General features: G+C 46.9%; 1 protein-coding gene across 1 annotated transcript; it reads right to left on the reverse strand.

The window, feature by feature from the left end:
- Window positions 1–363: 363 nt before the first annotated feature.
- Window positions 364–27,167, reverse strand: GNG12 (G protein subunit gamma 12). Its single transcript, XM_009688944.2, has 5 exons — window positions 27,148–27,167; window positions 21,675–21,732; window positions 21,104–21,203; window positions 4,964–5,080; window positions 364–3,885 (listed from the first exon to the last, which is right to left on the reverse strand). The coding sequence occupies exons 4-5, from the start codon at window positions 5,057–5,059 to the stop codon at window positions 3,760–3,762; spliced, it is 222 nt and encodes a 73-aa protein (XP_009687239.1). The 5' UTR covers window positions 5,060–5,080; window positions 21,104–21,203; window positions 21,675–21,732; window positions 27,148–27,167; the 3' UTR covers window positions 364–3,759.
- Window positions 27,168–27,517: the final 350 nt, after the last annotated feature.

Here is a 27,517-nt window from a genome sequence, read left to right on the forward strand (position 1 = left end):
GACCAAATTTTTCTTTAACGTGACACAGTGAGGGTTTCCTTTTCTTTTTCCTGGTTTTGCTTTCTTAAGCATGTTAACGTCCTGGAGTACACCACACCGCTCAGGTAACTGCCATAGGTTCCTGCTCCTCCCCTCCCCTGACTTGCACCTTGGTGATGGACAATCTGGCCTACAAAACCTACAAAATGTTTACCATGTATTCTCTTCGAAATTACTTGCATCCTTGTCAGGATTTGACTCCACTATGCTGGGGGGCGAAGGACCGCCTGGATGGCTGACACGGACGGCGTGGATTTGGGCAGCTGTGTCAGAGAGGCTCCGCACACCAGCGTGAGGAAAGCCAAGTGAAATAAACTGCAGTGATAAGCTGAAACAATAGAAAAAGCAGTAATACTTTTAATGAAGACTTTCAGAGATACAAGGCTGTGACAATGCCAGCTGCAAATTCGATTCCCCAAGTAGACAGCCTTTTCTTTTATTGCCACAAGACGCATTTCCAACAACCAAAACGCGTAGGTTCAAGAAGAGGCCTGCTCCCAACTGGTAGAAAGTGCATTAGGTAAAAACACAAGCAGCCTACTGTCAGTGGAAGGCAAATCACACTGAAACAATTCAGGTGTACCTTAAGCTACAAAGACAATATAATATAACACAGTAGTAAAGGGTCAAATTAGAAAATCCAGAGAAAAAGACAAACAATAAGCTGGCTTCTTAGTTTATGGTGAAAAAAAGTACAAATACACATTCTGGAGTAATATCAGATTCACTTTACATAATACAAAGATTAGAGGCATCTGTCAGAAGAGCACCAGGTTGCAGTACTGCGGTTTAGCTATTCTGGGCATCCAGCCTGGCTGAGAACCACCTTTGGAGGAGGAATCCCTTAATTCCTGAAACTCGCAACACTTGCGAATTTCAACAGTTTCATTTCTCCTGTTTCATTATACTAATTAAAGATAGTATTCACCAATTCACCAATTCAAAATTCACCAATTTTCCAATGCCTCTTCTTTCCTTAGATTCTTTATACCAAAAAAGCAATGTTTATGTACAAACATAACTGCTTGAGCTTCCAAGTGCCCCTACATACTGCATTTTAAAATAGTTTACCTGAAAATCTATACCCCAAAAGTCATGAGGAGCAATCACGTTCATGTTACCATTTTAGCTGTCATTCTCAAGTGTTCTACCTAAAAGTGAGAAAGCATCTGAAAGAAAATTGGCAATCTTTTTAAATCTACATCTATGATTACAGACGCAACGAAGTCCTTTTGTTGCTCAAACACATGAGAACCAACAAAATAGATGCTGATAGAAATTTTGCCTCAACGCTGCAACGATGTCAAAATTCTATGACAAAGTAGAAAAATACACTTAACTGTAAATAGGGCTGAGGAAAATAATCCTTAGGTTTTCCTTTAAAAATAGGCATACATTGGGGCACAGCTTTAAGGGATCACGAGCTCAGTACATTAGCCGTCTCATGAGAGGTCTGGTGTCCACTGAGTCCATCAGGAAACCTCTCTAGCTACGGTCGGGCCCCCGCCGCCCCGTAAACTGCCGACAACCACTTCTGCTTTACAGCAACAGATAAGCGGTATGTTCTTAGCTAACGCCGTGGAGGCATTTTGACAAAACTAAAATCACAGTTGTGGCACTAAACTGCAGCTTGAAAAACAAATTTTATATAATAGGAGTAACTGAACAAAATGGATCAATATGCCAGAGACCCTTTATGAGAAGTGCAAAGTTCAGCTTCTCGTGCATTGTTTTGACCTAGACTACTAAGTGGGAATAACGTGAGATTGCAGAGCTGCAACTTAGGGGAAAAGTGTTGGCCAGACCAGTGTTTTATAACCGCATCATAAATCAGTACCTAAATCAGTACCGCACTTTATCTAGGGGCAAATAATAGAGAAAAAAATTACATATTCAAATCATCTTTGTATCTACACAGGCTATCTTTTTTTTTTTTTTTTCCAGAGTGCTGACTAAATGAAAATGCTGATTACTATGGGGACAAAAGGTTCACAGAAAAATGATATTTGGGCAACTCCATGAAGTTATTTAACCTTCCTACACCCCACGTACCCATTTTGACACTTCAGGAACACAGCCAGATTTCTCTGAATGGTTATTCTTTCATACCTAGATGAAGTTAATTACTATTTTTAACAAGATGCATCATAAAATGATAGACTCAAACGCAGTCAATAAAATCAGTGTGAATCTACATTATTGTTTTGAAATTGTCACTAGAAAAATAGTCTAATTATAAAAATAATTTGAATGTCAGCACAGAATAAGCAGTACCATTTTCTTGCTGTCAGTTTTGTATTTAGATTTTTGAACTGTTTGTTAAAGAGGCTTGTTAAGGAAAATATATAATTTCTCAATATATTATCAACAGTGTGTATATAATTTAATATAGAATTGACAAATACGCAACATAAGACAGTAAATTACAAGTGGTTAATAAATTCTGTAAATATCATTACAGAAACGCACAGTTATGGCAGATCACAATTTCAACTTCTGAATCACTGGCTACAGAGAAAGATAAAAGACATCTGTAGCCACCTGAAGTCAATATTATTTTCTCTCCCCTCAAAGTTTTCTGTTAATATGCAATGTTTGTAAAAATATACCATTAAAGTTTATATTTTTGTATATATATATAAATATATGTATATATATATATATATATAAAATTATATACACACACATACAAGCACAAAGACTTTTTAATATGTATATGCATAAAATCACTTACTTGATGGAAAAGCCTGCCAATTATATCTGCATAACCACAACCTGGATACAATTTGGTATTTTTCCCCTTTAAAAAGGGAAATTAAAAGAGCCAAGTTCTGAAACCCTGCACAAAATACAAACGGGACCTAGAGTGACAGAACTATACCCTTACCTTAGCCACAGAGCAAGTGAAACACTAGCCTGCAGCCTTTCATTCTTTCGACAAGTCTTTTTTTTTTTAATACTAACACAGATTCCAATTAGAGAAGAAAATTTAGAGAAGCAAACATGAAGCTGAAAATTCTGCTTTTTCAAGTCCTCTTAAAAAAGAAAAATAAATCATCAGATACCTAATTTAGGTTTTACACTTAGAAAACCCTACCATGAGAAGCAAACAAACCTAACTAAAGATGGAAGCATGAATCCCTGGAGGTTACCAATAGTTGCTGAAACCACTTCCAAGGTAGCTTTTCCTAGATAATTCACTTCAAAATGTGTATGTGTGTAAATACACGTAAGTACGCTAGCAATACAGGTATATACTCCCATGGCTGCATACAAGGATAATTAAAAAAAAAAAAAAAAGATGTTTAATCAGGATTCCAAACCTCTGACTTTCCGCTCTGCCAGCAAAGCTCAGGCAACTTTGGTCTTGTTTGTGTAACCTAAAAACTTAAACTCAGACATACTCTTCTAGAAACACAGAGCCCATCTCGCCATACTCCTCCTCACCACCTAAGAGCCAGCGCAGCAGAATCGCTGCCTTTGTCCCAGAGACCCCATTCCACTTGACAGGAGAGAAGTTAATTCAGTTTGAAATCTTGCTTCCTAATAAAAGATATGGAACAGAAGAACTGCTTTAAAAAGCTTAAGAAATCATTTATACGCGTGGTAAAAGAACAGCTGTTTTACACAGTTAATACCGGGTACATTACAGATTATTTCTCTATACATCTGCCTGTGGCTTGTTTTGCTCGGGAGAGCTGTGGAGGTGCTACTGCTCTCCTATAATATAATGCAGGTTTTCTTATCCTTGAAAGGGTTTTCAGAAGCAGGTATGCCCATTAGCAAAGGATCTTTCTTGGCATGTTCTTCACAATAGAGCATCAGGTCTGCCGATGCTTTTGACACCTGTAGAAGACAGAAGGAAAAAAAAAAAGAAGGAAAATGACCAAGTATTTCCCCATAACTACGATCAAATTGGCTCAGAGCTGTCTGCAGATACAAGGATTCTGTGCATGTAGGGCGAGATGCTAGAAAATCAACGTGTTATTTGGTTCCAGACCGCATTTCCCACAAAAGAGAAAATTTTGCAGGCTTTGTCCTAGGGCTAGCATTATCCACGGGGGGGGGGGGGGGGGGGGGGGGGGGACGACAGACGAATCCGAGTGCCCTGTTCTTCAAAGTACCCTGGGGTTAGTTGGTGACACAAGGCAACGGTAACACTCACCTCTTTCATGGCTTCTACAGAAGTCTAAAAATAAACAGAAGGTTTCTAATAAGGAGTTTTTTATCTAGGAAATTGGGGTTAATATACACAGAAGTATTCTCAGCTGACTCAGTTTCTAGAACACTAACTAAGCTCCTTCCTTTGCACAACACCATTCCTAATCTTAGGAAAAAGCACCTACACCTAAGAAAAAGTACGTTTGCTGTGAGAATTCATAACTTTGTTTTGCCGGCCTTCAAAAGGGGCTGGAAAAGGATTAAAGGAGCCAAACAAACATAATCTGAGCGGGCAATACTACCAATGTACCCAGTTTCTTAGCCTTTCTAGATGGAAAACAGTTTGGCTTCTTTTCTGCCATGAATTAAAAGAAATCCAGTGTCAACCATCTTCCTTTTTCAAAAAGCCCATACACGTTCGAATTCCTTGCAGATGCAAATTGTAGCCATCCAAACACACACAGTCACACAAACAACGTAATATGCGTGCAAAATCATAGCCGCTCTTCACTTCATACATTTGACTTGCACTTTATATTTTGTTTTGGTTCTTCTTTAAGTCCATAAAGCGTTTCACTGCTTGAGGATACTTCTTTTAAGCAACCACAAGAATTAGTTTTATTCAGACTTGTAGCGCTGCAGCAGGACTGCCAAGTTCCACGATAACCCACCTGGTTGGTGTGCAGGCGTTCAAACTGTAACGTGCCACAGCTGGGGGGGAGCGGGGGGAAGAAAGGAAAGATGCAGAAGGACACGTTCTCACCTTTATTCTTTCTATCGAGGCCTCTATTCTCAACTGCTGGACAGTCCTTCGGGCCTGCGCTATGTTATTTGTGGTGTTAGCCGTTTTGCCAGACATTTTCAATTAAATCTTGAAGCTCTGTTATGAAAGACAATCGGTTACTTTTCCAAAAAGCGGCACAGCACGTTAAACTGCTTTTATGTAAAGAGGCAACAGTAATACACTGTAAAAAGTGCTTTTTGTTATTTTCCCTCCCAGGAGTTGTTAGCTCAGAATCACTTGACAACTGAGAGCTTGCAACCAGAACAACTTTAGCAAGCTGTCACGTCTCTTTTTTTCTCCCCGATTCACATGCAATCTACCTTTCTCTGCTCGCAGGTTTCCCCAAGCAGGCTTTAGGACTGATTCTTTGAAAGCTGCGTGTGCTCACAGACGGGGGGTCCGCTCGCCAGGCCGCGGGACGTCCGCGCCGTGGCTCCGGCGCTGTGCGGGAACCACCCCGCCGGCTCCCCCACGCAGCCGGGCGAGCGTTTTACAGCCCGATTGCGACAACCTTTGCCCAACCAGTTGTATCGGGAGGAGGAAGGAAGGGCAGCGGCGCGGGCCACCCACTGTGGGAAATAGCAGCGGCGCGGCGCGAGCCCTGCCCTCCCGGCTTCCTCTGCCCATATCTGGCGAGGTTCCACTCCGCTTCTCCGGCGGCAGGGCAGCAGCTTTACCGCACGTGGGAGAAAGGGGGGGAAAAAAAAGGAAAAAAGAAAATCAGCCAAAGTTCAGAGAAATACTCTCAGCTGTCGTCTTCTCCCATATGGCCATATATGGTGGCACAGCAAAAAAAAAAAGAGCAACTCTGGGACTTTCCTTCTCGGGGCAAAAATTCAAAGCATCGATCACGGTGCAGTTTTCCCGGCCCAGGGCCTGGAGGCAGCCCAGCGCGGAGGAGGAGGAGGAGGCTCCCCAAGCCGCGCCAGAGCGCGCGGGCCATCGCTCCGAGGGCCCCGCTCGCTTGCGGACGGCTGAAGGCCGTGGCTGACCCCCTGCCGGCACGCCGTGTCTTTCGCTGGAAGCCAGGCGCACGCGGATGCGCTCCCGGCCCCACGGAGCGAGCGGTTAACCAAGACCGTATGCGCGGGACCAGAGCCGGCCGAGCGAGAGCGCCCTGCTGCCCCGGCACGGCCGAGCGGACCCCCTCGCCCAAGGCCACGGCGCAAACGGCCCCTCGGCTCAGGCCGGCGCGTCCATCCCTCCGCCAGCGCTGCCGCGCTCTCCGCCGCGCCCTCCGCCGCGCCGACCCCGCGCCGGCTCCTCGGTCACGTCTGCGAAAGCGCGGAGGCCCCCGAAAACCTCAGCGGCATGCCCGCGCCGGAGGCATCGGCTCCGCGCACCGCAGTCAGCCGCTGTTTCGGCAAAAGCCGTGATTGGCGAGCTCCCTGCGGGGTTGTTTTATTTTTTAAGAGTTTCCCGTCGCAGAGCGGCGTTCCCAGTGCTGCAGCCAAGGCCCCAAGCGGCAGCACGAGGGACCGGACGCCGCGGTTTGACGGGGCTGCGGTGGAGAAACACGGGCGAGCAGAGCAGAGCTACCAGGCGGCCAAAGTTTGCACAAAAGTGCCGCTGTGCTACCGTGAATTCGCGCCGACAGGTATCCCGGAGTTCAAAGAGCAACGGGTTAGGACAGCTCTGCTTTTCGAGACCGTCCTTTCCGTGCCAGGCTTTGCAGCGCGCGCAGACTCCGCTGTCTGCAGGTCCGGGACGCTAACTGGCTACGCTGTGCTGCGCTTCAATCAGCGATCGCAGGACGGTGACTCAAGTCCAATCTCGCGACGCGGGACCTTTCTAGGCACCGCCGGCCGCGGCTCCTTGCGGGCCAGCGACGCCGCGAACGCGGGACGGAGCAGGGGCCCGGCCGGCTACCTGGCCGCGCGCCGTCACGTCACGGGAACTTAACCTAATTCAGCCTCTCCAACAGTAAAACGCCGTACGCACTGCGAGTTTTGCGCAGAGACCGTGCAAGAAGGGTTACGGCTCCCCGAGCGCCCCTGCTGCCCTGGTTCCTTAATCAGCCTGTAATCCTTGCTTCTCGGGTGAGCGCAACGTCCGCTAATTATCTGAACCATCCATGCGTATTCTCGTCAGAGTGACCTGCCTTAGCGACTTAGGACGTTATGTAAAACACGGGATGCTTTCTGGTGCAGTTTTAAGCGGTGAGCCCCCCCCGCCCCGCGAGAGGCGGGGGACGGACGACTCGCGTTCGGTTCCCTGGCGAGAGCCCCCCGCCGGCGCGCCGACTCGAGACCCCGCTTGCGACGGGCAAAAGTCGGGCAGGCCGCTTCGCCGCCCAGCGCCTCCACCTGCAGCGTCCCGTCTACAAAGCGGGGTCGGCAACGGCGACGTTTTCGTTGATCGCCTTGCGAGAGAGCTGGCGCGCGCCGCATCGCTAGCGGCGAGTGTCGCGTGCCTTCAGCGCGCCCAGCTCACGCCTGTGACTCTCAAACAAAGCCACCGCGGTGAACCGCGAACGGTGGGAGCGGCTGTCGTTCCCCGTCGAGCGAGCAGCAGCGACGGCGCGCCGCGGCGAGAGCTGGGGCAGGCCGGGGCGGCAGCCGGGACGCGGGGCTGTGGGACGACGGCAGCCGGGACGCGGAGCGCCACAAAACCGGCAAAGAAACGCGGCGAAAGAGCGGCGGCAGAGGCGGGGGCGCTTCCCTTACGCTGCCCCGTACGAGCATTTTGGTCAGAGTAACTGGAAAGCGGCAAGTAACGCCTCCTGCTCGTGAGCGGGTAGGGGGGACATTAATAATTGATATTAGGCACCGTTTGAAACTCATTTCCTGGAACAGATATTAAAAACAGACTCATAAATCTCTCTAATCTCAATGAATCTGGACGGCCGTCGAACAGTCACCCCGGTGACCGCCGAGCTCACTGTCCCACTTTTCTAGTTCGCTTGTATTTGCGGCCGGGAGGAGGGGCAGAAAAGGCCGAGGCACAGGGCTCGTTGCAGTGACGCAGCAGCCCACACCGCTCGTCTCAGGACAAACGACAGAACTTCTTTTACAATTTTTGAACCTTAAAACCTTGTGCTGCTTGGAAGATTACAACCCCGAGCGAGCGACGCGCAGCAGACGACGCATTTGGGCGTTGCAGGAGCATAGTGCATTTAAGGCACGTACCGTCCGCTCCACCGACCGCTTCCTTCCATCAACGGCTCCTGTCTGCCGTTACCACGAACAAAGCTGAGGCAAAGCTAATGAAGTTTGAGCGGAAAGGACCTCCACAACACTGAGGACTAGGAAGACGGAGCTGACTAATAACTGTGCTATGCTAGAGAGCAAAACTTGGCCCGACGGACAACGTCTGGCGGCAGCGTTTGCCCTGAACCCGGCCGCGTGGTCCGTGGGAAGTCCAGGCTGCAGCACACAGAGCGCTGCTACAACAGAGTAAGAGGGGACATGAAATCAAATTGGTTTCCAGGCACAGCATATAGTAAGGAAAAGATTTCTGAGCTGGTCGCAGTGCTGCTGGCGGAGGGAGCTCGGGTGCTTCCCAGGCTGCTCCCGAAAGCCCTGCACCCGGGACGGCTGCCTCTGCCAGCTACGCTTGCACGCTCGCAACGGATGCGATCGGATCCATTTTACACAAACAGCGTTCCAGAAAATCCCCACCGCAGCCCAGCGAGGTCAGCTGCGGCCCACCCAGCACGTTATTCAGTGTTTAGATCCCGTGGAAGGGAACCAACACAAAAGCAAAAAGGAAAAAAAAAAAAAAAAAGAGAGTCAACAGGATTTTTGCCCTGCGAAGCGGTTTCCACTGTTCCCTTTATGATGCCACCTTAAACGAACACGCAGCCGTTCTTTTCCGTTTGATAAACACTGACCCTTTCCCTGCTGCTCAGGGTAAAGAGAGCTGAAAAGCAATGCTGCCTGCAGACCAGGAGGAAGCAAACCAGAAAGGACCAGTTGCACGAAAGCAACTCGTTCTCCAGCACCGCGAGTCTGTGCTCCAGCCCTAAGTTAAGTCACACATGAAAAAGCTACAGGGAATAAAGCCAAGCCGTGAGTCACTGCAGGACAGCTGACAGATGGAGCTAGGAGCTAGCGACTGCAGGGCCGGATGGCCGAGGCGCTGCCGGTCGGGACTGCAACGCGCTTGCAGAAACGCGCGGAGAAGCCTGTGCCGCACCGGTGAGCGCCAGAGCCAGCCCAGCCTGCTGAGCCCCTGCTCCCAGGCACCGGCGCGAGCTGCACCGGGCCGGGCAGAGCCCCGGCGTCTCCCGGCGCCGCGGGCTGCCGAGCCCGGCACAGCGACGGCGAAGGAGCCCTGGGAGGAGCAGGAGATTCAGGGAGGCGTGTGGTCCTTGCATACTTTGGCTGTGAGCAGGAGAGGCAAAGATGCATAGGTGCCTGAGACATCATGTGCGCTGAACATCATGAGACAGTTGCTAATTAGCAAACTCATGTCATTTCCTAATGTAAAATTACATTATTCATATTTTTGGGAATTTAACCTGATAATTCAGTGAACTTAATTATTGCAGAGCTAATTGTTAATTCCCAGTTACTAATCTAGATCCAGCGTATGTAACACCATATTATAGTCAAGTGACTGCAAGTCCTGGAGATATAATATCCCACAGCAAGTGCACAGGGTATACACCCTGATTTGCTAATATTTGTATTACCCAGATATTAAAATGTGTTTTCACGGGATGTTTAGTGATTGAATCTGCAAACAACTCAAGAGAAGCAGGAAAGTTGACTGACAGAGAATAAACACATTTATCTGGAAATAGCCATTAATCTGTTTACACAGAATTAATACACAGACATTCAGCTGGGGAAGGACAAACTATTTGAAGTATGCTTCTCATTGTAAGTGTTGATGGGAGGTATATGTGAAAGGCATTTTACATTATTTGTAAAATACAATCAAAGTGAACACATTCCATGGAATTCAAGCCAAAAGACGTGGTAAAATAACCACCTCCTACGTAAGCCCTTAAGTAGCGCGAGTCAGACAAGGGGGGCTTTGCAAAGGCACGGCCGCGACAGCCAGCTCGGCACGGCCGGGAGGCTCACACGGCCCCAGACAATCTAGGAACGCATCGCGTGGTTCACCACAAACAGGAGAATTTTATACTACGAGGAGAAATTACTACAAAGGAAGTCTAAAAGGATACAGCTTTGGCCCTTTTTTTCAATGCTTCCTGCATTCACTGCCCTGACATTAGAGCTGAACAGAGAAGAACGACTGGTTTGCTGCAACAACCGTCTTCCACCGTACAAAAAGTGTAATTGCATCCTATCCTGCTCAAGTCCATTAATACGTTCAAGTCTAAATTTCAATAACGTATTGAGACTCCTTCCCGCTGAAAGCAACTGATTGCAACGGGAAACCAGAAGCTCAAACACTTTGTCCGATCTGCATTTCCTTGCCCTTGCTTAGGCAAGACGGCAACAGAGTTCTGTTTAATGTACAAATGCCGAGTTAGATGCTCATTTATAAGACTATTTCCATATTTAATGGAAGAAAAAATGCCCTTGAGCGCCTCATTCCTCGTAGTTTTGCAGTTTTTTAATTGGCAACAGGATTATTCTTCCAGGTACCACCTCAATCAGAGCTACCTAATCCCACAGCTTCTTGGGGCCTCTCGCTGGTCTAAGCAGCCGTCGTTTCTTTTCGGTAAAGCGGTCGCCTGTAAAAGCCTCTGTCCGGGTGGAGGACACATCTCCCGGGCAGGTGGAACATGCAAGTCTAAGCTCTCGGCCGTTGCAGAAAGGATGGCCTCCCACCTCAGGGTACTGTGCCGCACCTCCTTCAGGAAAGAGCCGAGAGCACCCTCTCCTGCTGCGGTCTAGAAGATGAGGGCAACTCCTGCTCCCTTTGGAAAAGCCAGCTTTGGTGGTCACTGCAGAAGGAGGCTCTGGGCTGACGAGAGCACCCACGGCAGAGCAGCACGAGGCACTAACTCCCTGCAGGCGGTCGGAGCTAAAACATCCCTCTCCCTCCTCTCATCTAGCTCCGGCAGCTCCTTCTCCCGGACCGTCCCCAGCACGCCCCGCAGAAACGCTCCCACAGCAAGGCATGGCTCTGGAGAACGTCGCAGAGCCTAGCCGTGGCCGAAGGGAGGGCTGCCGATGCACGTTTCTGAAGGAGCGTCCTGCAGTGGAATTGCAATTCCTCTTTTCAAAAGAGGCGCTCCAGTGCCACAGGCAGGGTGCAAGCAACAGCGAAAAATGACCCTGCTCCCAGTGGAAAGCAAGTTCACGTGCACCAAATGGGAGATTTGCAAACATGAAACAGGACCTTTATTACCTGGAATTGAAAAAGTAAGAGAGGTAATTCTCATTTAAAAGAAATTCTTTATGTTTACGTAGTACCGTTAAGAAAAGGTAACAGATATGAGACTACCGGCCACTTTTGAAAGTTTGCTCTGCACAGATAGTAAGAAATAGGAAGAACCTACCTTCTGGTGATTTAATTTTGATGAGAATAAAAATACAAACGCAGAGGCAGAACTCAGGAAAAAAACACTGCATTCACTCTGCTCTCCCTTCTCCGTCCAACCCGGGACAAAAGCATACACCTGAAAACAGTCTTTCCATATCTGTCAGGGATGGACTAGGAGTGTTGGATCCTGCTCTCATACACAGAGTTAAACCAGATGATCTACAACTTTATCGTTGTCTCTCCATCCTTCAGGTGGTCTTTTGAAAGAGACGGCATTTCAAGGCACGAGGGTTAAGACCAATATTGTCATTGCAAGAACTGGATTCTTAATGTACAGACCAAAAAAATGAAAGCCAAATACAACCTGCAGACTCTTTGCAGAGCTATTCCAAGCAATTCAGTCTGACAACAGCGACACCTCTAGCACTTCAAATCTCAGCCTGAGATTTTGCAGGAAGCTACAGAGCAAGCAGACAAATTACTGAACAAGAGTCCCCAGAATCACCTGGCCACGACTCCTGCAGGACCTCAGGGCCAAACTGGCTGCCTGACTCGCAGAAACAGGCGCTCGCGCGCTGCAACCAACACATCGCTGGAGAGCTGCCAGGGAACGTTTGGATGCACGTTGCTTTTACACATGAGCAACCGCTTGGAGTTGTTACAAGTGAGAGGGGAATTCTTCTGTATTTAAATGCGGTTCCTTGTATGAATTTGTTAGCTCTCGCCGGCTTTCTTCTCACTTCTGAGGCTGTCGTGTTTTAAATGTGCACAAGCAGCCTGGCTAAGACTTAAGCTCTGTGGGTCAATCACTGGATTTGTTACTGGCGCTGCAGAAGCACCTAGGAGTTTCTGGCATCAGCCACTGAGCTAGGCATGGTCCAGAGGACCAGGAAAAGGCGGCTGCCAGTGGCAAAAGCTTCCCCAGACACAACAGGCTCACGTTTTAGCTAACGGTGAGACTTCCAACGAAGATCTCAGCACATCTTGCCAGATGTGATAAACACCACAGCTGCTGACTCCGATCATGCACTCTTCAAGAGTCACTGAGAAAACAGCAAACTGATTGCAAACCTTTCAAAAATAACCAGTTTTGGAATTGCACAGAACTGTTTCATATGGATATGAAAGAAGCATGGGTCCACCACAAACTGAACCCAGAATCTGACTCCAGACTTTGCAGTTTTCACTTATTCCATCAGAAAACTATGGAGTGGGGATAAAAAAAAACAATTTATTTTTATAAAGTAATGCACACATTTCTAAGCAGTTTGTTCAACTTTTGCTGATGCCTCTAATTTTAGTAATTTATTTTTCTTTAAGATAAGGTTAAAAGGTAAAGTGCTCTCCTCTTATTTCACTGAGGTAACTCTAGACTGACTTCCCTGAACCTTCCTCCTCCTCCTTCCCCACCTAGCCCACAAAACCTTTTGCCACCACAGTGATTTGAGTTACTCTGGAGTCCTTTGCCATACGAAAGGAATGACCTTGTTAAGAAAGTTTCACTGCTTGCTTTCCCGACCAGTTAGGTTTGTTAATAATTTATGCATTCAAAAAAAACAAAAAACAAAAAACCCACTATACACAACATTTGAAAGTTAAATTGCCAAGTTTCCTCATCTTCAAACAAACTTAAGAAGCATCACTTTAATAGTCCTCCTAAGATTACTAAATCTCTTCTACAGAGAGATTTACCAAGCTAGGTCATCACCCGATAATACTGCTTTCCTTCCCAGCTCCTGGCAACCCACCCTATTAAATAAGCTGCTACAAACATTTCAAACTGCAGAATTTCTTGTAGGTTACATTTGATTTTAGACAGCAGCAAGAAATTGAATAAAATCTGCAGATTTATAACAGCAGCGTACAAAACTCTGAAGAACTCAGTTTTTGGTGTACTCAAAGCCCAGGGGCAGAGTTTGCTCAACAGCGGGCTACAAAGCGGCAGCGACTGCCACAGGAGGTAGGTCATGCTTTAAGGAAGTGACCACTCAGTCTAGGAGGTCACCACTCTGATTTCGAAGAAACACGCCTTCCCGCACCTCTCGACAGGCCACGGGGCCACGCGGCCACGCGGAGCTGAAAACAAAGACGTCGGGAGAGTCCACGCCTTCCTACGCCTTTTCTCAGTACGATCCCTCATTTTCCCCAGCAATTTATATAGCCCCTTCTGGCTGTGCCCAGCTCCACCCTTGCCATGGGGCTTAGGCTGCATTTCCCACGTGCCCAACCTGGCCGCGGCACACCGGGGTGATCAGAAAGCAGCGACATCGCCGGGGACTTTGCAGAAGTTTGTTCCACTGCAGCGCTGCTGCAGAGCACAGGGCGGCTCACATACCAAAGCTGCCTGAGCAGTGGCGTTATGAAACATTTGTACGGATCTGTGAAATTATAGGGCATTTTATGGAAACAAGGGAATAGGCATTCCTCCTCAGTAGTCTGTCCTATCCATTATTTTCTCTATTAAAATGTATCAAAGACAAAATTCCAGAAAGTTTTTCAATATGCCATCTAGATAAGACAAGTGAATGCCAAATATTGCTGTTATTATTTCACCTTGCTCTGTGGCAGCATCCAGGCACAAAACTAGTTAAGGATTCACTGTGCTTGCTGCTGTGAAAATCTGCAAGAAGTGACAATCCTTGTCTCCCCCAAAGCCTACAGCTTGTAATACAGAATGTCATCGGTGCTAGGCAGGACGCAGGTTAAAGATAATAAAAATTCCCCACCTGCAAAGCAGCTGCAGTCGTGCCCAGAGCACTCAGTTGTCTCTGACTCATAAGCTAAAAAGAGATAAAATAATCAGTTCTATCAACAACCTTTTCTGGCAACCGTGCCCAAGAGCAAGCGTTTCCACAGCAAGCGTGCTGAAGACATGAAGAGCTATGTTTGGAAGCAGATGGGGTATATTTTCCAGCTATACTAGTCGGCCTAAAAACACAAGCAAGGTTTCATGCCTCTACTTCGTGTCTGCTAAAGAGGGGCTTATGTGCTCCAAGATTTGTCTACCTTTTCCAGCTATACGACCTCCTCACAAACCTTACCGTAGGGCCTCTCTCAGCTACCACATTACTACTGAAGGCATCACACTTGCTGTGCAGTCTGGAGATGATCTTTTCCTTGTTTTCAGTCTTGAATACATCATGCAGTTCTGACTCCCCCTTTTTAATACAAAGACGCAGGAGCAGAAAGGCACAGAGAAGTAGTAGGAGGGATTGCGAGAAGAACAGACACTTCCCGCTCCAGGAGCAACTACACACCAGGGTCCTTGAGCTTGGTGAGGATGTGGTTAGTGGGAAAAATAAAAACAGTCCATAAAGTCATGAGTGGTCTCATGAACGGGCATTGGAAATGGTCGTTTTCTGTTCACAACATGAGAACTAGCTGCCACAAGGCGAAATTTGGGCCGTGGTGTTAAAGTGAAATGGAAAGAAGCTCCCACACAACATATGGAGTTGGGGAAGGCAGTGATTCTTTGGAGATCAGAAGTAAAAGTAATCTGATAAATTTGGAAGAGGATATATATCTCAGAGGCTTCTGGTGACCAGCAGAGAGTATGGATGTAACCTTGAGCTCAGAAGTCTCTCAACTGCTGGAAAGATCGGTCAGGGAAAGTTCACTATATATATATAAATGTGTGTTTATACACACACACACACACACATATATGTATTATTTTTTCCCTAAGCATCCAAGGTGCTCGAGAGAACTGCTCTTTACTCTGACCTAGTACAGCTGTTCTTACGCTCAAACCCATCTGCAGCAGGAAGGTGGTCCCCAACTCAGTGATATATGACACAAGCCCAGCGCGGCGGCAAAGCGGAGATCCCCTGTCCATCCCGCCTGCGGGCTGGCCAACTTGCAGCACTCGCTCACGTGCCCGCTCGGGGCACCTGGGCCCTGCCCGCTCAGCCCAAGGCACTGCTGGGCGTTCGCGATCACCTTCTGCCCTTTCTCACCGCTCTCCCCTACCCCCTGCCTGGTATTTTATTGCTTCTCCTGCTCCTCCTTTGTGACAGGGCAGAATTAGCTACCCCAAGAAAATACGATTAAAGTAAATGCTGTCCTCCAAAGAAGCATGTCCCCAGGCGCCCGAGGTACAGATATGTTAAAAACTCTTCTGACCGTGCAGCTGGTGTTTGGGATCTAGCATGGACGAGATGAGCCATGAGTGCAGAAGAGCTGGCCGCAGCTGCTTCTTACACGCTCTTCGCTTCCTATTTCAGGACACTGGCTGAGCCCAGGCAGCAGTAGGAAACAGTTCCTAATCGCATCACGACTTTCAGCAGCACTAATCATCCTTCTTTCATCACAAAGAAAACTTTACTTTCAGTAGCTAAAAAAAAAAATTCTTTTCGAAAGTTGTGAGAAGTGAAACAAATTATTATCGGAAAGGTACTAATAACACCAGAAACTAGCAAAACTGCTTGCCCTCTCCAGGTATTTCAGACTTGCAGAAGCACATGCTGAGCTAAGACTCTTTAATTAACAGCAGAGTAAACAAATGAATGGAGCAACAAACACGCTAGTGGGAAGGCTTAGCTCAGCCTTTGGGGAACATACCTTTTTTTCCACAGAAAATGAAGGACTTACTTAGGTTTGTTTTAATAATGACCTTTAAAAGAGGATGCTTGCCAGCTGCACTTCACTAGGGAAAGGTTCAACTACCAAGAGGAAAAAAAACACATGACATTTCTAACGTACATGTCATGCAAAATGTACACCTGCCTTTTTTTCCCCTCATAAATAATAACAGGAAAAAAAAAACTATAAACAGGCGAGGCTTCCTCTCTTCCCTAAAAGAACCCTACAGACTGTTTTTAAAACGTTGCCCTATTTCTTCCTGCAGGCTTTAAGTAACAAGGTTAAAATGCGGCAAGTATTTAGAACAGCAGCCTTAGCAGGGACGTGGCTGGGCACTAAAGCTGAGCTCCAACTGGGATAATTAAAGACCAATCTATCTTTTTTACTCTTTTAGACCTAGGACTTATGAACCACCTGCTGAGTGAAATGTAATTAAATCACTACTGTTAAAGTACACACGGGAATCGCACAGCAGCACTGCACTGCAAACAGTTTGCTGTTCACTCCAGTTATGTAAAGTCAGCTTATACTACTGTTTCAAACTAGGACTAAGAGCTGAAGAAAGGTTCAAAATAGTATCTTGTTACTATTTCTTTTGAAACAAAATAGCTTTTAAGTTGAATAACTCAAAAACCATAGACCAATAAGACAGATTAAACAGAGCATAAAATGACAAAGCTAAAAATTATGGCATTTAAAAGCGTACAGAACGTGTGTAGCCTTAACGCCACCGTTCTGCTCCTGCAGAGATGAATCTTCCCTTGGCACGTGCCAGCAGAGGAGAGCAAATTTAACTGAGAAATGATTTTTGATGCTACAGAATTGATGCTGCTGCTGCCTATTTGATGCCACTAGAAAAATCACAAACACATATCATTACATAAATTATTTTGCTATTCTTTGAACCACAGTAATAGAAAAAACCCACAAGTTCAAAGCCAGAAACTCCCAGCTCTTTCATTTGCTGTTCTGACGAAGAAACAAACCCCTTCACTGGGGTCCAAAAGCCAATAAACAAGTTTAACTGCGGGCTCAGGCGCACAACGGGGCTGCTGCAAACCGCGAGCCGTCCCCGGGCTGGGATAACTGACCACAACTGTGCTGCCCGCAGAGGAGGGTTAAGCTACCGCCTGGACTTTTAACCACGTAGATACACTATAAAAAGTGGTCACCTACAGCAGTGAAGCGGCAAAGAGCTGGGTGGGAAGAGCGGGAAGGAGCGTGCCTGTTACGCACTGGGGCATTTTGACAAAAGCAGACTGGCATCTTGTTTCCCAAGCTGCATAACCAAGGCTGCTCCTCAGAGGAGCGGGGAGAAGCAGCAGCGAAGGCCGCTCGGAGAGGGGCGGTCGATGCTGGAGCACGGACGTGCCGTCGGAGTCACTTGCGCGCCCCACAGCCGCAGCACCGCTCAGCGCCGGGGCTCTGGCTTTCGCGGTCTCCGCAGGCTCTGAGCGTGCCAGGAACGCTTCAACGCTTCTCTTTTCTCAGGCACTCGTGGGAGCAGGGAAGCTGCAGGCTTGGCTGGGACTGGAAGGGGAGGCCCTATTTGCATGCTGGTTGTTGTTTTTCCTATGGGGAAGTCATGACTGCTCTGGACCGGGTCTGTTGAGACTTGCAGAATCTAAAAAAGCAAGAGTCCGTGCCAAGAAACCTGAGGTTGGCATTTAAAGCCACAACTGGGTGCTGAAATAAACCACCTGATTGTGCGGGCCCACCACAGCACAACAAAGTATGTCAGCATATAGAAACATTGCTGTACACCAGTGTTAAAAAAAAAAATCCCTGATACTTCACAGCCTTGATTTTTTAATTTTTAGGTCCCTGAGGGAAGAATCTATTGAAGTCTCCTAAAATGCTTGGCACTGCCACCAGCCGAACTGCTTAGCTCTTTGCATTTGAGCGTGCCTTCAGGGGAAGGCTGTTTCTTTTAGAGCATTCAGAATATAAATTAATCCTTACACATGCTTCAAAGCGGTCTGGCAAGTCTGGTCACGAAGCAACGAACTTCCGTCGCTGTCACGTGAACAGGGATGCCCCTTCTTCGTGACTGGCCAGGTGACTTCATTCTCTCTTCTTTGCTGCCTTTGAGGCCGAGAGCTACCGTGACGGACTGAACCGCTGGCTTCTCAGGTCACTCCCGCCGTCCTGGCACCGAGCAGCCGGGCGTGCAGGCACGCTTTCTCCTGGGCTGGCCTCCTCCTCATCGAGCAGTGGGATCAAGGGCTTGGAGACCAGACTGCTGAGGCTTCTGCTCAGTTCCTCGGAAGTGAACCATGAGGGTGGAGAGCAAGTCCAGGGCAGGCAGGAGGGTTCCCCACGGCAGCAGGGGGAAGGAAGGGCACATCCAAAGGATGCTTCTGCCCTCCTTACAACTCGAATTATCCTCTGGGGGTGCCTCTTCCTCACCCGACCCTGACCATAAGGAATCTAGGTGCCTGGAGCTGGAAAAATAGACAGCAGACCCAAGGGTTTTTCTGAAGTAAAAAGGAAGCCGGGATGTACGTCAAACACGGAAAAAGACTGGCAGACTCAGCGTGGAGGAAGCATAGAGCGAACACCCCTAAGCTGCCTGAGTCTGCTGGACACAGTCTACTCCTTGCTGATTTCTGCATTTCATACAGCCAGCCACTTGGCAGGTAGCAAAGTTCATCGTATCCACGTTGCAAGGTAAGTACTACAAAAGTTATCCATGGTGATCTTTCAAAAATAAGGACCCCACTGTCCCCGGTCTAACTAATGAGAAAGTAATTGACTAAGAAGGACAAATTCAACACTCCTCCAATCAGTTACTTCTGCTCAGCAGAAGGAAACAATTCCCTCAATAAAATATCCCTTTTTCAGCTACCAAACCTCTTGCACCCGCCCGGAGAAATATCTGATCATTTCAGAGCTGAACATCAGCTGGGAGTCTTGCTCAGTGGTTACCCGCTAACCCAGCTTCCAGTGGTGAGCGCAGCAGAAGCGGAAGCCTTCACGGGGCGGTGTGGGGCTGTGCCTGCCGGCAGGGTCCGGCTCCTTCCACCGTGCGCAGGGCCGCAGTGACACCCAGTGGAAAGCGCAGAGAGGGAAACACCGCAGCTACGCAGGGGTTTCTAAAACCCTTTTTTACGTATGCTATGCTATGAAATATAATGCAAAATAAAAGCTGGTTGTCAGGAGAACATCAGAACCCAGCCCTCAACACAAAAATAGAACGTAAGCGCTAAAACAGAAAACAGATTAAAAATGCATTCTGGTCATTTTTGTCTTATGATACTTATAGCATACCTGACACGTCAGAAAGGAGAAACGAGGCTCTGCGACACACCAGAACTTACAAGGAAGGAACAGGACTAAGATATACTTGTGCACCTTGCAATACTGAGCCCAGCACCTGCGACAGAAAGTTCCCAGAAAAAACTAAGTCCGCGATTGTCAGCTCCCTGCGAGCTGGTGCTGCGGACGCTGCAAAGGGCTGCGCGGAGCACCCTGCTCCCTCGCCCTCCTTTCACATCACCCCTCGGCCACGGTCCGAAACGCTTTCCAGCGGTCAGACCGCGGCCGTCAGCTGCAGAGCCTGCATCGGCCCGCGGGGAGCGGAAGGTCTCACCTCCTGCCTTCTGCAGCTACTATTAACCAAATTACTAGCAACAAGGACAGTAGTGACGGCAGCTGCTTCCTGGTTGGTGACAAGGAGTCAATTTTTAAGCACTTATCAGGCAAGATTTACAATCACAGGATAGATCATTTTATATACTCCAGAAAAAGTTTGGTTTTGGTAAAAGAAAAGAAAATCTCCCCAAACAATAACAACTGCTTTGACTGCGTATTCAAGGATCGCGTTATTATTATATATGCAGGAAAAAAACAAAATATCCGTTAACTGTAGTACTTGGCACACAGTGGTTTTTAGTGCAAGTACATCAGTTCCTTGGCATTTACCCTGCGCACTTCTGGTAGCTGAGGGGATCAAGGTAACTCAGGTGCCTCAGAATACCCGGCCTTCTTTCTTTTTGCCATGCTGCGCAAAATGGCTGGGCATAAAAGCTTCTACTCTGTGCAACGCTGTCTGCTCTTTTTATAAGCTGTCAAGGTACGGATTTTATAAGTAGTGATGTAAGTGCGAGGACGTCAATGCCTTAGTTCTGTTCAGTCTGTGTTGCCTCTTGTATGGATTCTGTCATATTAGCAAAAAATACATATACCACATATTATATTATTATTATAACTGTTATAGCTAGCTAGCATATATTTGAAAACCACTTTTATAGACTACAAAAGTACAGTAACAATAAACTCTCCTTCCATCTGTAGCTCTCAAAGCACTCAAAGAGTAAGTGCTGTCATTACCTCTAGGTTAGCACTGGGAAGTCTGGGCTATGCAGAGATAAACCTGCTTCCCCCAAAGGAAGGCAGCCAGCCAGCGCGTATGTAAAACTCTTAAACCACAGAATATAAACTTTTGATGCTTGCTTCTTTAGAGAATTTACAGTTGAGAATATATTTTTTGTAAATTAGAAGCAATAGTGCCTGTGTCTTTTAATTAATTTATGTTCCAAACATGCATAAAAATCCACAATAACATGAAATGGAAAAAAAAACCAGACAACTGCCAGGATCTTCAGTTGGATTTAGTGTTCTGGGTGCTCAGCTAAGGATGCGTTCCTCCATAAGCTCCAGCTCAAGAACGATTCCAGTACAAAAGCAATCCTGCTGACTGAAACTGGGTTTATAAGCTATGTAAGGTTTTCAAAGTCAGCCTCTCCTGAATATTTCTCAGGGATAAACAGCCTGTGTGGCTTTGTCACACACAATTTACTGTTGGAGAATTGCATAGTGGAAAAACTTAATATTTATTTGCCTTCCTATTTTTACTGATTACCTTTTTATATCTTTAGTATAAACGCAAGGCATGCAAGCTGACTTCTAGATCAGTTACTTTGAAAAAGTTTTAAGAAGTCTTATTTTAAAGACATCAGCCTGAAGTCATTAGCAAAGACAAATCTGTATTCCTTAACAAACTGTGGTGCAGTTTCTCCAAAGAAGGTACCTGTTTCACTACCAAACTTACTCACAACAGGAAAGACAAACAAACTACAGAGAGACATTTACAGAGAGACCTTTGGCTGTATCCAAATCAGTTCATCTTACAGCATGAAAAGCAGGAACGGTCTGCGATTAAAGCACCAGACTGGGAGTCACGAGATCCAGCTTGGCCTCAGGTTATGCGACCTTCAGCAAATTCTTTAGTCTGAAAAAGAGATAAAACTGAGAAAGTTGGAGAGAGATACTTTGTAAAGAGCTCTACAGTTCTCAGGTCAAAATCACTAAGAGTGCAAAGTATTACAGAAACTTTTTGGTATATGAATTTACAGAAGTATTTATTTTATTTTAAGAAAAGGACAAACACGGGAAGAAGAATTTGCGTTCTCAGATGTTCAAACAATATACATGTAACGCAGCAAACAGAAATTACAAAGGCCTCCTTGTTAACTGCTGCAGCAAACAAGAAAAAGCCTAACTTCTGTGGGAGACGAAGCCCATTCAGAGCAGCAAGAGTCTCTGAAAAGCGATTACAAAGATCAAACAGCGTTTCTGCCTCCTTATATCCGACATTAGGATGATCAGCTAGTTATAATGGAGGGGAACTAGTGTCAGCAGTCACTGCAGCTAACATTTTAGACAACTTGCAAAAAGGGGCTGGAGCGTGCTGGAAACTTACCTACATAGGCAGGCTTGCTGCTTGTCCGGCTCGCTCTGATTTAATTGGTGTAATCACTCTGAAATAGAGCAAAATAAAAATCAGTAAGTACAGTAGAGTGCAAGAAAGCCAAACCTAAGAGGGATTAGCATTTGTGGTTTAATTCTAATCACAGAGACTACAGTATTTTGAGATCCTTCTCGCAGAAAGTCTCCCTCAAACCTTTCTTACGCACAGCTCCCGTGTTCCCCTTCCAGAGGATAAGGCCACAGATGGCCAGGTCCCTTTCACCACCTCCCGACCGGGAATGAAGGCAACACGCTTTCACCGCAGGTGCTAAGAGGAATCTCTTCATACCTCATCTCAAGGCCAACGTTGAGTCGTGCGTGCTGAAAATCATTAGAGACTTACCGCAAAAACAAAGCTAGCTCCTAACAAAAAAAGTGATTGAAAAAGTCACCCTCTGTGCAGTTTACGCCTTTTTTGGATAAAAAGCTATATGGGGCACGGACAACACACCTGGTACGCTACAGTGGTCATAAAATTAGAAGTCTGCATGAGGCCCACAAGAACGTCCAACTAACCACCTTCCCTCTCAGATTCTCATAGAGTTCACACAGCCTGCTCACTTCCATTAGGTTATGATTACAAAAAAAAAACAACCAAACAAACAACAAAAGAAAAAAATCACAAAACACAACCCTCCCCTCCCACAAAGAATAAAACCCCAAAGAAAACAAAGACGTTCGGCTACAAGATTTATATATGGGTTAACAGAAAGTAGTAAGATTAATGTACCGCTGCAGCAAAGTTTATTTTATATTGAAGAAAAATGAATACATACACCAGAAATAGCAATTTTGTTACTGCATGGGACTTGCAAGAAACCACTAAAAATAATTTACTTGTGCTGTAACGGAGCAGATAGAGCTGTGCGCAAGCAGTGGGAGAGGAAATACCGGTTTCAGGCATCCGGAGATGATCATAATCACAGCTGGAGAAACACGATTTCAGGACCTGGGAAAAACAGCTTGCTTTGCAAGTCAACTGCCCATAATTTCTGCGTTTATCACAGGATAATAAAGCAGTCTGCGTGCAGAACTTCTGTCACCTCGACTTCAAAGTGATGCTACGGGCAAATTACCATCCCACCCCTTTTAAGATGGAAAAAGAGTCATTGATTTGTTTCAAGGAAATAAAATCATAGCTACGTAAGAGTATCATCCTTTTGAAGCCCCCCGTTCCCAAAGCAAAGGTCCTAGCAACACTTATTGTAGACTAGAACTTAAAGGTGCCCCGTTTAGAAAAGCAACTGACATTAAGACGTGCTAAAGGAGTCAGAGTAAACCTTAATAGATTTACATTAAACTGTAGCGGCAGCATAACCTGCATTCAGAACATATACTGCTTTGCCTCCTCTAGATTTTCAAACACGTATTGCTATTTCCTGACAACTATGTTTTAAACCACAGGAGACACAAATCTGAGAGCCCACGTTTCCTTTCCACATCCAGAAATTTTCTCCAAATTTCATCAGTCTTACAAAGTACAGATTCCTGCTCTAGAGGCAGTTTACTATTGCAAATTTGGGGCATGCTGTATTGAATGCCCTTCTTAAACTTGCGTTTGTTAAACACTCACTGATTCTAAACTAAAATTGTACGATAATGACAGTTTAAGGAGGGCAGCAATTTTGTAAGAGTTCTGCTCATGAATGAAAGTGAAATTAGGTGACCGATACATACAATTTTGCACAGCTAAGAATGGAAGCCAGCGCTTGATGAACACCTGAAAGATTATAAATGGTAAATTTGTTCAAAAACATACATCTAAAAGGGAAATACAGACTAAGTTGGCTGTCAAATTAGGTGAAGGGTGACATGGTGTTTTTATTCCCTGCCCTTGATGCTACTGATAACACAGAGGGTGAACAAAATATATGGTGGCATGTCTTCTGCTACGGCAAGAGGGGGGACTTTATTTGCAAATAAAGTTTCCTTTCTTTCTAATCACCCTGCTTTGATTCTGCCTGAACTCGAGGACGCGCGTGTTCAGGACTTGTCTAGCGATACGCACTTAAAGTTCTAAAACCAGACTGCAATACTCTAACATAAACTAGTGCAAAACCCAGATTACACACGTTATACGCACCGAGCATTCATTAAATCAGCAACGAAGATGGGAAACGGAAGACTCGTTAACCAAGACATGACAGGATCACCACTGCAATTTCTGGAAGTAAAACAGCCACCGTTCGCCAAGGGCCAGCGGAGAGCTGGAGCAGAGCCCTGGCTCAGTTCGGTAACTGTCAAATTAACGCAGTTAGCAACGACATTCACAAGTCCTGCTGTGCACGAAATAGGAAACAAGCTCCCGACATACTGGGAACAGAGCGATGCAAAAGTGGTAAAGTGATGATGATAAAAACCAGCATGAAGAAGGTATGCACAGGTGGGTTTTATCTGAAGCGGCAAGTGCAAGCGCGCGGGAAAGAGGCGGCGGACGAGAGGCCGTCCGTCACCTCGCCGCCCCTTTCCCTTGGTCGTGCTGACGCCCCGGACCCTCTGCTCCGCGCGAGGGGCGGCGGCGGCAGCTCTGCGGCTTTGGAAAGGGAGTCGGAGGGCCGCGTCTGCGGGGAGCAACAGCCTTGGCACAGAAAATCCCCCCCCCCCCCCGGGACAGTCTTTACCGGTGCAGAGCAGCCGAGCCTTTGAAGAAAGGACGAGGCCATCCGGAGCACGCGCCCCGCAGAGCCCGAGAAAGCCTGCTCCCAGGCGGGAGCTTCCCCGTGCAGCACGTGCAAAACCCCGCCGCGTCCCCAGGCCTTCGCTGCTGTTTCCCAGGTTGGAAATAGCAACGAAATTGGAATAGCTACTGTTAAAATCATTGTACAGAGTAGAAAAATAAAAGTAAAAAAAGTTAAAAAAATAATAATAATAAATAAAGAGAGAGACGGCCCAACTGCAGCCAGTCGCTGCAGTCCTAGTTCTAAACTTGGGCTTTTCACATTTAGCAAAGAAACAAAAATAAACGCGGTGCGTTTATTTTAAATGTGATTGCAGTGCTGCACAAAAAGTCTTTTAAAAAGTTTTTGCTTTGCTTATCTGTGCAATTTCTAACTCTAGCTAGACCTTGCCTGAAAAATTTTAAGGAAAATGAAGGAAAATGTTATCTATCGCTATCTGCTTCCTGACACAGACCAAAATACATAGTCAAAGCAATCTTTAAACGCATCTGAAAGGTAAACATGGCTCACGAATCACTGGCCACTTGCCACCTCAAAGCCACAAAGATGCACTACTCCGACCCAACCAAAGCTCCTGTCACATTAAAGACCCAAACTGTCACGGCGATGGGAGCAGCATAACACCCCCCCACCCCTGCCGAAACACTCCTAACGACCCGTTACACAGTTGGACCGGGAGGTTTTCAGAAGCCAGATCATCCTGGGGAAGGACCAAACTGGGGAAGGGCAGGTGGGGGAGCGAGAGGAGGAAAGCCTGTGGTACAACAGCTCCCAGGTCCGCCGTCTCAAGGGCTTAACGGAGAGCAACCCGGGCCCGGGTGCTTCTGCACCGGGGGCCGCGCAGGGAAATAGCTGCTGTCCACATCCTCGCCCGCCCCTTGTCCCGCAGCTACATGAATAGGAGTAAGTGTTACTTCAAACGGGAGCAAAGCTGAAAGAGCATCTCTGTGCCGGCTCCAGAGCTGCTGGCGGGGGAGTCTCGTGATGCCACCACGGTCAACAGAGCTGGAGCCACAGACAGGGCCAGCCCGTGGGTTTATAAACATCCGCAGCAAACCCTCCTAAAAAACGTCTCCCTCCTTCCCTGCCTCCCCCAACCCTTCGGGACAGACGCCCTTAACTGCGGTTCCCTTCATCTGTGGGAGCAGAGAGGATTAATTGCTGAAGACTATCTCATACGCGTGTTACGCTAGGGCCACATAACAGCCATGTGGCTCAAGCTTGAGGCAAAACCGCGATACAGCAAACGAACAAGAGGAGTCATCTTTCCTCTTATAAATTCTCTGAAACCAGGAAGGGTGTGAATTTAAAACCAGAACTCCTTCTCCAGAATAACACCATGCATGGGCTTTCCTACTCCAGAGCAAGTGTTCACGGCCAGCCTGACTCCAGAAAACCCCAGGGTAAGCATCCCTGAGGGACTCTGCGGCAAAAAACGCACGGCTTAACGAAAGGCTCCGACTGCAATGGTTTACGGCGCGGCATCGTATGGTCCCGGTTCGTCAGCTCTGGAAGGGCTTCAAAAGCAGCTCCAACATCTGTGCAGCGGGACGGGCGAGGAAGCAGGTGCGGGGCCGTGTTAACCGCTGCCACGCTGAGCCATCCCTGCTCTTCTGCCCGGGCCCCAATTTAGCACAAATCCCTGCAAGGTTTACAGTCACATAAACCAGACTCAGCTGCGTAGAAAAGGGAGAGTCTTCCAAAACCGTCAGAGATCCTTTCTGCATATTCCAGCTCTAAGCTTAGAGCTAAAAGCCTGACTTCTCTGGCTTGAATCTAAAAACACAGCTGAAAATATATTTTGGGATCTGTTCAACCTTAAACACAGCGATGACCGAGAAAACGCAGAATATTTTATTTACAACAGCAATAACTTTTACATTTCTAGTAAGCAATGACCTAGGTAGCTTAAAATATGTCCCAGATAGCTAGTTTTTGACTTCAGACATCCCTAAAGGGCTGGTTTCTTCCAGCCTGGCTGTTGACGCGCAGCCCCAGCCCCAGCAGGGAAGAATCCCGCCTGCACGCGCCGGAACCAGGTTCACACAAAACCCAAAACCAGACAAAATCTCCTCTCTCACGATGGTCCTGCTGGGCCGCGGGATCATCCCAACGGCAGAAACCAACTCGTCAAGGCCAGACATCAGTGCCTCGTTATAAGGGAAGGTGAGAGCACTGAATCCAACACTCCCCTCCCCCCCAAAAAATTGGCTGCAAGAACAAGCAGGGGAAGAGCAGAACCTGGTATTCCTGCCGCGAGACCCCCTTACGCCATGCGGTTTGCGAGGGGTTTCTCCTCCTGGAAACGGCAGCGGGCTCACTCATTCATTCATAGCAGATTTTCTACTAGCGAGCCAGCACGAGCGCAGTGCTGTTTTCTAGGGAGGACAGCTTCCTGCCAATTGTGCTAATGTTTTTTTTTTAATGAAGAGAACAACTAAGAAGTGGGATCAACAAGTGAGAGGGGGACAGAGCAATTATATATGTATTTTAAATGAACTGACATATATAATTAATTCACATATACCTTTCAGGATGTCCAATTTCCTTCCTTCCAAGGCCTAATTTTCAAGGTACTAGATACTGGAGATGTTTTTACAAGCTTTGTAATAAACCAAATTTACACAGAAACACAATTTGATATACTTTTGTGACACATGAAACCATTTAAACAGCACTTCTCTAAATTCAGCATTGCACTATTTTTTTAAAAAACAGGTAGCTCTCTTGCAGCAATCTTATGCTTACGCATGATGTCTGCAGCAGATCTCTCCCAAATCCTCCCTTTTCTTGAGATACAGTAACAAGAGCTGGTCATGGTTTTAGCACCAAAGCCAAGGCAGCTGCAGCACGTACCAAAGGTACGGCTGTACGGTCCAAGCAGGTAGCATTTAAGCCAGCAGGCAGGTCACCTGAAGACAAAGAAACAGCTACCTAAGGCACATCCACTGGAAGAGCAATGTCAGGAATGGGCCACTGGTTCTGTTGCATATGAATAAACTTACAGCAGAGACACTATGGCACTGGGATAATCCTCCACAGCGCTGCTAGACTAGCCAGATACTAAAAAAAGAAATGAACAATGTAGTTAGCATTTAATCTCTTGTTAAATAAAATC

This window comes from Struthio camelus, chromosome 8 (assembly GCF_040807025.1).
Source record: "Struthio camelus isolate bStrCam1 chromosome 8, bStrCam1.hap1, whole genome shotgun sequence".
NCBI classification, from domain to species: domain Eukaryota; kingdom Metazoa; phylum Chordata; class Aves; order Struthioniformes; family Struthionidae; genus Struthio; species Struthio camelus.